This window comes from Vitis riparia, chromosome 19 (genome assembly GCF_004353265.1).
Source record: "Vitis riparia cultivar Riparia Gloire de Montpellier isolate 1030 chromosome 19, EGFV_Vit.rip_1.0, whole genome shotgun sequence".
Taxonomy (NCBI): domain Eukaryota; kingdom Viridiplantae; phylum Streptophyta; class Magnoliopsida; order Vitales; family Vitaceae; genus Vitis; species Vitis riparia.
The window spans coordinates 4,511,638-4,526,632 of record NC_048449.1 but is presented as its reverse complement, the minus strand read 5'-3'; the positions used below and the strand labels follow the sequence as shown (position 1 = coordinate 4,526,632).

General features: G+C 34.3%; 1 protein-coding gene across 1 annotated transcript in view; it reads right to left on the bottom strand.

The window, feature by feature from the left end:
* Positions 1-11,479, bottom strand: part of LOC117909638 (ubiquitin carboxyl-terminal hydrolase 14) — a 35,866-nt gene extending 24,387 nt beyond the window's left edge. The window contains exons 1-5 of the mRNA XM_034823724.1: positions 11,184-11,479; positions 9,876-10,047; positions 8,783-8,895; positions 8,341-8,677; positions 3,966-4,060 (exon numbers count right to left, since the gene is read on the bottom strand). Coding sequence (XP_034679615.1) covers positions 3,966-4,060; positions 8,341-8,677; positions 8,783-8,895; positions 9,876-10,047; positions 11,184-11,291 — 825 coding nt within the window. The 5' untranslated portion in view covers positions 11,292-11,479. The remainder of the gene's footprint in view (positions 1-3,965; positions 4,061-8,340; positions 8,678-8,782; positions 8,896-9,875; positions 10,048-11,183) is intronic.
* Positions 11,480-14,995: the final 3,516 nt, after the last annotated feature.

Sequence of the window (14,995 nt, the reverse complement as noted above, 5' to 3'; positions counted from 1 at the left end):
AATTCACAGTGATGTATAGGGACCTTCTTGAGTCACAAGCATAACCAAAACCAAGTGGTTTACTAAATTCATTGATGATCATACCAACGCCTATTTGGCATAGCTCTTAAAAGAAAAATCCGATGTCGAGGAAGTGTTTAAAGAGTTTTATTCCATGATTGAAACCCAGTTCTACATTCGAATACTAGTCTTTTGAACTGACAATGGAAAGGAATACTTCCACTCTATTCTTAGTAGATACTTTAAAGAAAAGGGAATGATCCACTAATCCACATGCTTTAATACTCCACAACAAAATGGTACAACTAAGAGAAAAAACCGTCATTTACTTGAGGTGACTAGGCCTATAATCTTCACTATGGAGATCCCAAAATACTCGTGGGGTGAGGTTTTCCCCACGACATCTTACTTAATCAATATGATGTCCTCCAGAATCTTGAAATTTGGCATCCTCTAAATAGATTACTACCCATCTTCCCACATAATTGCATTTTTACTTCTCTACATCTAAAAATCTTTGGTTAGACTACATTTTTCCACATCCACAAACAAAACAGTTCTAAACTCGATCCTCAATCAAAAAAGTGTGTATTTGTTGATTATTCTCTAAAACAAAAAAGGTACAAATGCTATAATCCTATTTCAAATAAACTTGTTGTGACTATGGATGTGATATTTTTTGAAAACCAACCCTACTTCACCAAAAATCATCTTTAAAGGGGGAGCATTGAGAGAGAAGATCCTTTTTGCGAAGTGATGGGACCTTACCCATGTCATTATCGAGTGACCCACAAAAATACCACTCAGAAACATTACCCGCCGAACCTTTACCCATTATCCAACCTTTCCCTAATGGACCAAGCATTATGGATTCAAATCCAGGGGGAGAACCACTACAAAAACAAACTCAAACTGAGTTATGTGTCTACTCTCAAAGGAAAAATAATCAAAATGGAGAGTCACAGCTGAACAGAAGCCAAACAACTCCTCCAAATGGTGGCCCTTTGAACGAAACAGGTATCTCTTTGCCAAACCTATGTTCAACTCCTAAATCTAGTCATCTAGACATTGCTTCACATGAATTCAATGTTCCCATTGCACTTAGAAAGGACACATGTTCTTGCACTATGCATCCTATCACAAAGTATGTCTCATACTATAAACTTTCTCAGAACTATATAGAGCCTTTACTTCTAATCTCTCTAGTGTTTCACTACCTAAAACTATATAGGAAGCCTTGGGTCACACTAATGAAGGATGACAATCATGGAAGAGATGAATGCTCTTAAGAAGAATGGTACCTAGACAATTGTTGAACTACCAAGAGATAAAAGAATTGTGGGTTGTAAATGGGTATTTATGATTAAATAGCAAGCAGATAGAAGCATTGATAAGTACAAGGCAAGGCTTATTGCCAAAGGATTCACCTAAACTTATGAAATTGACTATCAGGAGACCTTTGCCCCTATTGCAGAAGCTGATTCGATATGCGTACTACTATCCTTGCTGCAAATTTGAGTCGCTCGATGCCTCAACTTGATGTGAAGAATACTATTCTAAATGGAGAGCTAGAGGAGGAGGTCTTCATGGACCTACCACCAGGTTTTAAAAGCATGCTTGGAGCTAGAAAAGTATGTAAGTTAAAGAAGTCACAAGTAATGTGTACCTTTTTTGAAATAGGATTATAGCACTTGTACCTTTTTTGTTTAAGTAGAATAATCAACAAATACACACTTTTCTGATTGAGGATCGAGTTTAGAACAGTTTTGTTTGTGGATGTGGACAAATGTAGTGCAACCAAAGATTTTCAGATGTAGAGAAGTAAAAATGCAAATATGTGGGAAAATGGCTAGTAATCTATTTAGAGGATGCCAAATTTCAAGACTTTGGTGGGCATCATATTAATTAAGTAAAATGTCGTGGGAAAAACCTCATCCCAAAAGTACTTTGGAACCCCCATAGTAAACATTATAGACCTAGTCACCTCAGTAAGTTTGATTGATTCACCAAGGTTGTCAAAAGGTATGGACATCAACAAAGTCAAGTCAATCACACGTTGTTCTACAAACACTCAACTACTTGTAAGATAGTCATACTCATTGTATATGTGGATGACATTATCCTTATCGATGATGACATAATGGAGCTAGAGGTCATAAAGAAGTTCCTTGAAAGAGAATTTGAGATTAAAGACCTTGTGGCTCTAAGATACTTTTTAGGCATGGAGTTTGCAAGGTCTAAGAATGAATATTGTATCATAAAGAAAGCATGTACTTGACTTACTTGAGGAGACCAATTTACTTGGTTGCAAACAAGTAGAAACCCTAATGGAGCCCAATCTTAGGCTACAACCACAAAGTGCAAATAAGATGGTAAATCGGGAGCAATTTCAAAGGTTAGTTGGAAGACTCGTTTATCCATCTCATACCCGACTAGACATAGCGTTTGCAATGAGTGTAGTAGTGAGTCAATTTATGCACTCACCAAGTGAAAAACGTTTTGAAGCAGCCAATTGAATTCTCAAGTATTTAAAAGGGAAACTTGGAAGGGGTTTAATGTTCGAGAATCATGGCCACTCACCAATCAAAGCTTAAACAGATGTTATTAGGAAGGAAGCATAACAAATTGACAATCTACATCAGGCTACTATACATTGATTGGATGCAACCTAGTGACTTGAAGGAGTAAGAAGTACGAAGCAAACTATGGTAGCTAGAAGTAGTGCGAAGGCTTAATTTAAAGCAACATCTCATGGGATTTGCAAACTTTTATGGCTGAAAAAGTTACTTGAAGACCTCAAAGAGACAAGTCCTATGCTTATAAAGCTCTATTGTGACAATAAAGCAGCAATCAATATAGCACATAATCCGGTTCAACATGATAAAACCAAACACATAGAAGTTGACCGACACTTTATCAAAGAGAATTTAGATGGTGGACTTATCTGCATGCCTTATATTCCTACAATCTAGCAATTGGTAGATGTTTTTACTAAGGGGCTACACAAGGGCCAGTTCAATAGCATAACTTTCAAGCTAGGTATGAATGATATTTTCGAGCCAACTTGAGGGGGTGTGGATCGGTTTAGATTCACTGCTGAGAATTAGGGAATTCACGGCTGAAAATTGGAAACTATTATCCATATTCCTGTAAATAGGTCATTCCCTTAAATAAATGTAGACCATTGTATATATAAATATGATAGTAGATCATGTGTACATTGCAGTAATGAGAATTAGAAATTCATTTTTATGTTCAGCTATCAAGGAAAAGGGAATAAAGTTTGGAGGATGTCTCCTTAGTGCATTTTCCGATGTTCAGAGAAAGAGAGGAATCAAAGAGTTCTTTAAGAGATTGAGCTCTCTGCCTTAAAGCTTAAAGATATAATTGTTTGCTAGTCATAGTAACATGACCTTTGGATGCATTTGGAGAAGGAGGAATGTCTCCTCTTTATTTTGTTGATAAGTTTGAGTGAGGGATCCTTCTAAGTGTTGGTTGATGATTTTTAGTGATCCTATGTATACTTCCCTTATCTGCCAGGGTTGCCCCTTTTGGCCACTTTAACAGAGGTTGTTTGTTAAGCCTCTGAAAGGCAATCCTCTTAAGTGAGGGCAACCATGTTCAGAAATTTTTTCTTTTAGCATGGGCCCATGGACTAACAATTTTTTCATAGGCTCCTTTAACATAGTGATTAACAATGCTTTAATGGTTGGGCGTATGATATAAAAGATTTTTATTTTATTTTTTTTTGAGCTTCTCATATCCAATAGTACTTGGATGGTTTTTTGCATGCAAGATTTTTTCTTAGGGTATGTTTGGTATATTTCTCACATCTAGTTTTTCCAGGCTCTTAAGAATATTTTGTTACAAAGAGGTCACAATTGAATTTTAAATATGTATTAACGAAGGCAACTCCATGTATATAAAAGTTGTAAGGATAAATGCAGATCAAAAGAAAGACTAACCTTCTGTAATGATGAAAAATCAATACCAAAAAATGCCAAATGCTGTGCTAGAAGGGGGTCCAAAACACTATCATCCTCCGGATAAGAGAAAACATCTGAGCTGCCACAATATACCATTCAGATTACCACAGAAATAAAATAAAATTTTCAAAATCAATTGCATGCTTGATCAAACTTCGAAGACTACACTAGGCATCAATTACTTCAGATTATCAGAGCACTTATTCAGCTCTAGGAGGCACTTTTAAATAGCAAGATCCTAAAAATCAGTTGTGATAGCTGGGTAAAGATTAGAAACACTTCTTTTGAAAAAAATAAGAGCTTTTAAGGATAAATGCTTATTAAATCATTTATACACAAAAACTGTTGGAACAACCTGAAACAAACAAAAAGGAATTCAACTCTAATCAAAACAAAAATAAAAAACAATTCAACCACTCAACTCCTCGCTCCTCAACAAAGTCAGGGGAAGAGACCTACAAACACCCAGCCCTAACATCTATCCTACAAATTGACAATCAAAATCTTGTGAAGAACCATCAAACAAGTCAATATACTTCACGAGGACCAGCCTCCCCACAATTTATCCCAAAAAACTCATCTTCTAAGTAGCAAGCTTATCAAAATATCAGTACAAGGAATATACTCCAAACCAAAGACCTCACATCCAATAACTAATCATAACTCAATAGTTATCAGGAAGCTCCAAACAATAAACACGTACATTACCTTTTCAATGAAATCACTGTATCTACAGATATGGTTCTATACAACCTCAACTGAATCTTCTATGACTTGGTTCAGCTGCAGAGTTTTCATAATGCCCAACCAAGGACATCAAGTAGTCAACTGAAGGTGGCATATCTCCTAACAAATTTCCTCCCAAATCTTATGGTGTCCTTAACTTAACCCTACCCTATAACCAACCAACCCTAAACCAGCCTCTCACTCTCAAACTCCTTCCTCCAAATTTAAAATATTATTCTTATGTTGCAGTCAAATGTTGATTCAAGCCAGCTTCCCTCCAACCCAAGTTCCCATGATGCATAAAGAGAATCACTGGTTATGAAAGACATCAAACTTCCATGTCTCCTTGGTTCTTTTCTCAAACAACCAGTCCTCCACGACTTAGTATTTTCATCAGTTTATAGGTTTTCCTCTTTCCTATTTTTTTTTTTGATAGGCAAATAATAGAATGTATTAGAAAAGCCTAGAAAAGGCGAAAAGAGTACACACGAAGTATACAAGCAACGCCCAAGGAGCTAGGCCAAAAAGAAAAACCTTTTTTCTATCTAGACAAAAGCCATTCTATAAAGTCAAACAAGGACAAAGAATGAATCTCTAAATATACCCTACCCCAATTCACAAAAATGTACAAAAAAGAGAGTTTTATAGCTTGGTCGGTAGGTTCATTGTCATTGAACACTCTTTCATTTCTTTCCTTCCATAATGTCCACATTAAACAAAGGGAAGCAGCCCTCCAAGCTTTTTCCTTTCTCTTACTCACAGAAGCACCATGCCAAGCTATCAAATTCCTTTTGATTGAGGAGTGCAGGACCCACTGCACATCAAAAAGGGAGAAAAGCAAGCTCCATAACATTGTAGCCTTCTTACAGAAAAGGAGCAAGTGGTCACTAGTTTCCTCTTCCATTTTACACAAGTAACATCTATTTGGTAGAATCCAGCCCCTTCTTTTAAGCTGATCAGTGGTCAAAATTCTGTTCCAAGACGCTTCCCAAGCAAAAAAACTAACTCTCATGGGAGCCCAAGATCTCCAAATAATGCTCCAAGGAAAAGGTTCACTAGAGGTAAATGTGAGGGATCGGTAGAGAGATCTAACAGAGAAGGAGTCATTCTTACTAATCTTCCAGCTTAAAACATCCTCCACATCACTATGCAAAACCAAAGGGTGTATTTTTCGGAGCAAGCCCCCCACCTCTTCCATTTCCCAATCATTAAAGCGTCTTGAGAACATAGGATTCCAGCTTCCCACCTCTCCTTCCTCCTCCCAAGCATCGCATACCCATTGATCCTTATTGACCGCCAATCTAAATAAGTTAGGGAAGGCATCCTTCAAAGCTTGGTCCTCACACCACAAATCCTTCCAAAATTTGACCTTTCTCCCATTCCCCACTATAAAGCGGGGACCTCCCATTCCTCTTTCCTATATCTCATTTTATCAGTAAAAACACAATCTTGTTCCATCAAAAGCTTTTTGGATATTCACAATAGGACCAAGTCAGATTAATAGAATTCATTATCAATTTCAAAGACTTCATTTGCTAGATAGCAGAAGAATCAAATATTTTCTTCCTCATCTCCATCGTTTTTCATCTAAATTCACAGTAACTTCCTCCAGTTCTTCTAGATGGTGGAAGGATAAGGGGAGGTAATATTTCATTCAGGTGATGGAATAGCATTTCAACAATTTCTTGGGCTTGTAGACAAAAGCATTTGAACCAGAAATTTTGGCTCTTCTTAAAAAGATGAAGGAGAGAAAGGAATTAAAGGCCCATATCAGTGAGAAGCGGAAGAAGAAAAACTGTTCTTTCTGATTTGAAAGGGAAGTAGGAGGTTGGAATTTTCCATGACTTACAAGACAGGAAAAGCTGAAGGGAAAGAGAATGGAAAGAAAGGGTGGGAACTGGCTATAATTTGCCAATGAAGTTAAGAATTCTTTCTTGGAATGTTAGAGGAGCAAACGACAAAGACAAAGGAATGTTACAAAGTTCCCATTCGATCACAGAGGACAGACTTTGGTGTGTTTACAAGAAATAGAAATTCAGAATATGTCAATGGAGATATTGAGGAGCTTAGGTGTGGGAAGTTTTTAAGATTGGGAATTTAGAAGCTAGAGGTGCAGTCAGGGGAGTGGTAGTCTTCTAGGATAAGAGGCTTTTGGAGCCTAAAGGCATGGAGGTGGGAGGAGGTTTCAATTTCAACATTTTGGGAGTATCAAAGATGGCTTTGTTTGGGTTTTCTTTGGGGTGTACAATCCAATTTCATGGAGGGAAAATGGTGTTGAGATATGCTTCAAATGAAGAAGCCCTATTAGAAAAAGGTCATTCGAGGAAAGTATGGAGAGGATAACGGGGGTTGGTGTCCTTGGCACCTTGCAAAGTGAGGGAAGGATATGGGGTTTGGATATGAAAAAACATCAAAAAGGGATGGGATCTAATTGACACTAGAATATCCTTTGAGGTGGGAAATGGAGGAGGTTAAAGTTTTAGAAGGATAGGTGTGCAGGGACCAACCCTCATATATGTCTTTCCCCTCCTTGTATGCCCTAGCATCATCAAAAGAGGCTTGGGTGGTAGATGTCGAGGATGATCCAGGTGGGAGAGGGGGGAGGGGTGACATTAGAATGCTTGTTTCACTAGACACTTGAATGATTGAAAGCTAGATAACATAGAAGCTTTTCTCTCAAGGCTATAAGGAAGGTCCATGAAGAGGGAAGAGATTGACAGAGTGGTATAGATGGATTCTAGGAATGACGTCTTCTCTGTCAAATCTTTGTAGATTGGATGGGATCTAGCTAACGGAGGGATTAATTATTTTTGTGCTCTCCCTCTCACTCTTTGGCTAAGTCTTTTGGTCCTGATTGTATGCAGCCTTTGTACCTTGGTGCACAACTTCTTTTTCCTGTACTGTATTTATTATTTCCTTGCTTACTTAAAAAAAAATATAGGAAAAATGAGAGATAATTTTTTAAAGACAAACATGGCTCTTTACACTTAATAGATACAAAAATATATAAATCTTTTGGACCAACCAAATAAGATTTTTTTTCTTTGCCAAACAAAAAGAATTTGAGTTTCAAGAAAAGGACTCATATGGTTGATTCATGCTGTCTAGGCCGCCCCAATAATTGTTTCTTTAGTGACTTTTTGACGCCCAACAGCCATGTCGGAAATTAGAGATAAGCAAAAAAAAGTAAAGACAAAAATGGCTCTTTGCACTCGTTAGAAACAAAGTGTAAAAACAGCTCTTCAATTGGTTCCATCTCCACAGACAGTCTTGAAGGTTCAACCACTTACACTTCTCAGCCAGTTAAAATGCAATCTTCATGAAAAAATCTATATTATTTTAAATTTCTTTAGCCTCCTCACTATGAACAGTTAGCTCATTAGACTTTATGGATTTTTTGGAGAAACATTATTTCCTCTCCTATATATTCTTTAAAGCAAAGAGGCAATCAACAGTCCGGCATAATTGATTATTACAACACTGAACAAAACTATTTTGTTAAAAAAATATTCATGTCCATTCAATTATGAAATAGCTTTAGTCATAACCACTAGAAAACACATTATTAATAATGATGTGTAATATTTTGAACTAAATGCCCCCTCCTACAGATGAAAGACAGCATTACCTGCTCCTTCCAGATCAGCAGTTATCGTACCAAGCTTCACAGCAAGAGGGTAGCCTGTCTCCTTGTAATGCTCAATGGCATGGTTGTTGCCACCAGTTCCATCCCAATTTTTCCTCCCACAAAGGATCATTCCATCAGTCAAATTTAACCAAAGATTCTCAGTTTTATCACACTTGGAACATTTCCACCCTGATCGAGGAATAATGACACCATTGTCAATCTGCTGCAGACTCATGGCATAAGCACTGATTTCCTTCTTATCAGCTGTCCACAATGCAAGTTGCTCTTTTCTCTCAGCACCCTCAGCCATTAAGATGGCATCAACTGCCAACCTTACCTGCAGGTTTGATCAATGTGAAATCAAAGCTTGCATCAAACTAAATTCTATTAGAAACAGTGGATCTATTACTATATCATCACTTAAGAAATAAACTACACAAACCTTCTCCGGCAACTCCACAGATGGAAATGGAAGAGATACGTAACTAGGCAATATGACTATATTATGAGCTTCTTCATATTCAGGTTCATTATTGTCAAATCCCCCGTCAACACCTGGAACTCAAACCAGGTAGCTATAAATATGCTTCTCCACTACAGAATTCCCACAAATTAACAATCGAGAATCTAAAAATCTGAGTGGCTATCATGACAATAATTTGCCATGATAGTAGTTACAGATTTGAGATAAATGTAAACAATGCAAAATCAAAATGCACATCTGTAACAGTATGGTGAACATATGTGAACTGAAGCAAGAAGCTTGTGTGAACACTTGATTTGAACTATGAAAACATTGCATTCCATTAGTTTTCTATTTAACAACACAAATATATCCTTTAGAATCGAGCAATTACTAAAAAGATAAGTGTTGGCACAACATTGAAATCACCACCAAAAATACTCTTTCTTGCAATCATAAAGGCACAGAAGATACATTGAAAACTGGATTTCTGTCTTACAATTTCCATATTATGTGTTGTACAAACCGATCATTGCAATTATACAAGGCAGCCATCATCCAAGATTCCAAATGATAGTGCAAAAGTAAAATTGTGTTATTTATGGAATTCTAACATTAATTCCTAGGCTATCGGTTCTGGTGCAAGACCCCAATTTTTACATGGGCCAATTCTAGATAGTGGATTACGCTTCAAATTCTATGTAAAACACAGTGAAGCCATTCACTTTCCACTGGACGTCCAGAAGTGACCTAGAAAAGAACATAAAATATAAAATGAACTAAACTCATCATAAACACCATAAAAAAAATGGAGTCAAGATGTGTTGCAAAAGGAATAAATGATTCGATTTACATGGCAGCAGCACAACCAAGTAACAGAGGGAAGAGAAGAGAACCACAAAGTGGAAAGGTTCCTGTTATTGAAAATCTCTAATAGAGGTCCCAGTGGCAGAAATTGAAAATACCTCACAATGTAACACACTTCAAGCTCCACGAGTAGGTATTAAACAGCTAAAACAATAGTAGATAAGCTCATTCACAACATGAGTATAAACCGTCAACGATTACATACCTATAGCCAAAAGTGTCGGTTTCTTCAAAGGCCGATCTTCAGGAACTAGTTTCTTGGTCTGCTTTATATGCAAATAAACAGGATTTCCAGTCTTCTCATAGTTCCAGTCCACACAGTCCTTCCCAAACGCAAGAAACGTACTCATGTCAATGAACAATCCACCTTCGGATTTCTGAAAAATCAGCAACACAATCAACAAACAAAATCTTTGAGAAATGCTGAGTTAAACCATTGACAGCATTTATCTGTTCAACAAACAAATAATCAGCAACCCTATTGAGAAAAGCAAGAAATACACTCGTGTCAATGAAAAATCTGGCCTTCAGATTTTTTAAATAATTAGTAACACTAGCAACAAACAAAGTCTTTGAAAAATGAAGCCTTACCCAATTGATAGCATTAACCCTCTGTTAATTTAGCTAAAAATCTTAAGAAAACATAGAGAAAATAGAATCCTGAATCTCAGATTTTTCATTATTTGGATCACAAGAAAATGAAATTGCCTAATCAGCCAAGCCTGGTAAAAGCAGCATAACACTATCATAACACATAACGTTCAAATGATAAGAGCTTCCACGCGCAAAATATTTGCTCTTGGTTAGGGGAAAACTTACTAGAAGAAGTAGAAAAGAATAGGCTAAATCTTATGTTTGATGCCGTTCTAATTTCCTAAATACGAAAAGAAAAAGAAAAGAATGGAAATCTCTCCTTATCTATATCAAATGTTCTTATTATTTTCGTCTATTACGCTATGTTTTCTCAAGAACTGAACAGAAATATCAAAAAGATGATAATATCATTACTATCAGGACTTGGAGAATTCTCAGGAGCCAAATAGATAACAAATGTAAAACAAACACAAAATCTACGAGAACACAGTTCTTTCAGCGATCCTCTAAGTTTGGCAGCTGAGAAAAGCAACGGAAAATAAAATAAAACCAAAATCCAGACTCTTGAGTCACAAGCTGTTTAACTAAACCAAATAATTGCAACAAATTTCATTTTCCCACACTTCGTCGGCAGTCAATCGGATAACAAATTATAGAAAACCATCAAAATAACAAGACAAGAACAAAAAATCTCCAATAAACACACAACTCCAGAGCAAAACATTTTCCCTCTATGTTTTCCAGCTCAAAATAAAAATAAAAATAAAAACTAAACTAAACAAAAATAAAAATCCCGAATCTCACGATTTACGACCATCCAACTATCCAAACAATTGCGATACTTCCTATTTCCCCGCACTTTTTCAGCAACCGAACAGAGGAAACGAATGACCAAAAAAAAAAAAAACAGAAGAATTACCGGAGTAGCAAACGAAACGCAGCATTCTTGCTTGTAGATGCGATTAGTGGGCTCAGGAATTCGGACACGAGAGAGGTTGGATCGAAGGAGGTCCATGGGGTCCAACATTCTCTGGACAAGACGCCGCGTTTCAAAGAGAGAAAGAGGAGGGGAGGAGAATAGGTTCTTTGCCCTAAGCTATAGCAAAGTGTGTTTGCGCCGAAAGAAAGTGCGAGAAAATGTTTGGAGAGTGAGAGTGAATAGCAAGTCACGCTTTTGGTGTGCTTTCGGTGTGTTTCAAAGAAGCCTGGGTGTCCCAACGAAGGTCCCTTGGCCCTTTTTATACTTGTACGGTACCCAATCTTTTCTGCGTAACCCTTCCAGTGTTTTGAATATCGGATCAGGCCCATCGATTCAACCGGTCGATCGAAGAGTTTTTCGGTTCAATTCACGTTATTAACCCGATCACAAGTCAGACCGGATGTGAACTGGCCTGAACCGGGCGGTTCACAGTTAGAACCGGGCGGGTCAGTGAGAAGCGAGCCTAATTTCTTATATTCCAAATTTCTTATAATTTAATTTAATTGTATATAATATATTAAATTATATATTTATGATCTCATCAGTTTCATCATAGTTCGATCACTAAACCGCGAACCGATTGATTCAATGATGGATTTTATTCTAAAAATATTGTACGCTTCATTAAATTAAAAGTTTTTATTTTTAAAATTTGTAATTGAAAATTAACAAATATATTGAATGTTTATTTTATAATTCAGAAGAGCTAATAAATTAACACTTCCATTATTTTTCATGATTAAATTGCTCATATTTTCAAGACACGAAAAAAAATGAGACATTTTTATATTTGTGATTTGTTAACACATAATTAAATTTACAAAAAGACATAATTACCCTTCTCTGGTCCCTTTAAAACTAATATTTCAAACTCACATTTTTTTCAATCCTATAAAGTTTTTTAAATTCAAGCAGCTTAGTTCATTTATACATTTAAATTAGGGAGAATTACCCTTTAGGGTAGGCTGAGGAAATATATGACCGAGAATGGCAAGTATATATAATAATTATTCTGAAAAGTAAGGTGAAATTATGATAATTCTTCAAAATGCCTTATTTTGTTTAAATGCCAAGACTATCCATGATAAGTGAAAAGTAACAGCAAAAAAAAAAAAACAAAAATATTCTTTAACCCAGCTGCAGTTTGGCCCCACAAGGACTTGTACCCATATGGCCGTCGGAAACACCGGAATGATGATCCCACCCAACGTTGTCGCAGCTGGCACGTTTTGAATGATCCCACTGACCACAACCCTCGTCGCAGGACCCCCAAACCAACCACAACTCCGCCTAAATGGCTAAAGCTCCTGTGCATAAATTTGCAGACCACATCTCTAAATTCTTTGTTCATTTGGTAAACATTAAAATGCCTTCTAGTATCATTGGTTTCCTTATGTCGGTATTAAAGAAGAAAAAAGGGAAAGAGGAAAAAACTCCAGCACTTCAGGTTATGATCTGAAACGGTCTCCACAAAACTTGTATTTTTGTGTGAATCTAGCAAGAAATCCATTAAAGGTAAGATTTAAAAATATAAAAAAATACGTCAGTTTATGCAAATAAATAAATAATTTAAATTTTGGATTGAAGGAGCGAAATGTAAATAATTTTAATAATGTAGATCTAAAATATTGAAGGGGTTTTTGAGAAAGAAATTACACTTTTTGTGTAAAATGTTATTTATTTTTTTATTTTTGAATTTTTTTTTTATATTATTTTGGTCATATTGAAGATGTGTTTTTATTTGGGTGGGTTGTTTGATATGATTATTATTGATTTCCATTGAAAATGTTTGTCCTTTAGTTTTTTTATTGAGACTTATTTAACATGGTACAAGAAAAAAAAATTCAGTTGTTTCATGCTTGTTTTGAACCACTTTGTTTGGGTATTTATGAATATATTTGGATTTTCATTGAAAACTAAAAATTATAATCAATTGAGACATATTTTATATAATAAAAAAATAATATTTGTTGTATATTAGACATGTATATGTCAAAAAACCCACAACTGCCCAATTTCATAAGAAATTTGAAATTTTCAAAATTTTACTTTATCATAATGTATCGTAATGTTAATATATTTATATTGTAATTGTAATATATTTTTATTGTACATTTATATTTTTATATATAAAAAAACCCACAACTCCCCGATTTCATAAGAAATTTGAAATTTTCAAAATTTTACCTTATCGTAATGTTATTGTATTTGTAATTGTAGTGTATTTTTATTGTATGTTTATATTTTTATATAAAAAAAAAACCCCACAACTGCCCAGTTTCATAAGAAATTTGAAAGTTTCAAAATTTTACCTTATCGTAATGTTATTATAATTTATATTGTAATTGCAGTGTATTTTTATTATACATTTATATATATTTATATATATATATTAATACATCATTGGATTACCATCAACAACTTCATGTATTGAAATTATAATAGTGTATTTTTGTTGTTTTTTTTTTTAATTTTGGCTTGCAAGGATGTTTTATGATAGGAATACAACATAATAGCCTAGAAATGCTAGTTTAGTAAAAAACGAATTCAATATTTTGTCATTTTGGTATATTGTAATATATCATAATGTTAATATTTTTTCATTGTAACTATATTGCATTTGTATTAATTGTCAGGAAAGAAGATGTACTTCTCAATTGGTAAATGGACTTAAGAAATTTAAGGTAAATTGGTCTAATAAAAATGTGAGGTCTTCATAAGAATTATCAAATCTACCCACTCTTTTCAGTAATTTTTTTTCTCAGCCTACCCTTAAGGGTAATTCTCCCTTTAAATTATTCCACGTATATCATTTGAAAATGTGATAATAATTTTTTAAGGAGAAAATGTGAATATAAAGCTTATAAATTACTAAGGTGGTATTTGATTCCCGAAAAATAACAAAGAAAAAAATTATTAAGAAAAATGATTTCGCATATTTAATTTTATTAAAGAAAATGTCATTAAAACCATATAAAATTAAAATCATTTAGAAATTTTATATTTTTAAATTATTTAATATTTATATAAAAAAATAAAATAAGTAAAATGAGTTAAAAGCAATATATAATAATAATATATTAACTTTAAATCTATTTTATATTTTCGTTCACTATTTCTTTTCTTATACTTTTTATTTCTTTCATATTTTCCCTTGCATTTTCCAATAACCAAACCAAGTCTAAATGTAAAAAAAAAAAAAAAAAAAATACCACAATAATAATAAGGCTACAATTTAATATTTTATGGTTTTAGAGAAATGCAAAATAAGGGCTAAAATGAATGAAAATAAAAATAAAAAAATCCAAAATTTGAGAAGTTATTGTGAAAATTCATGGGTCACTATTTGTAATGTTAAAAAATTTTGAAATAGATAATTATTTATTATATTTGGTTCCATAAAAATATCAAGGAAATACAAAATATTAAAAAAATTGATTTTGGTATATCTGGTTTTACTATGAAAATATAAATATAAATTAATATTAACCTTATGCATTTTTAAATTATTTAATGTTTATATGAAATAATTTAAAAAATGAAACGAGTTTAAAATAACACATAAATTTAATTCACTTACATGCATCTAAGAAAGAAATGATATGTTGATAACTATACAACAACATGCATTGTAATTTTGTTGTAACTTTTGTTTTTTATAATCACTAGCAAGTTTGAAGTCAAAATTAAAGTGACTAAACATTATTCCCAATGCACACTTATATACTTCAATTAATTAGCATGCTCTAATT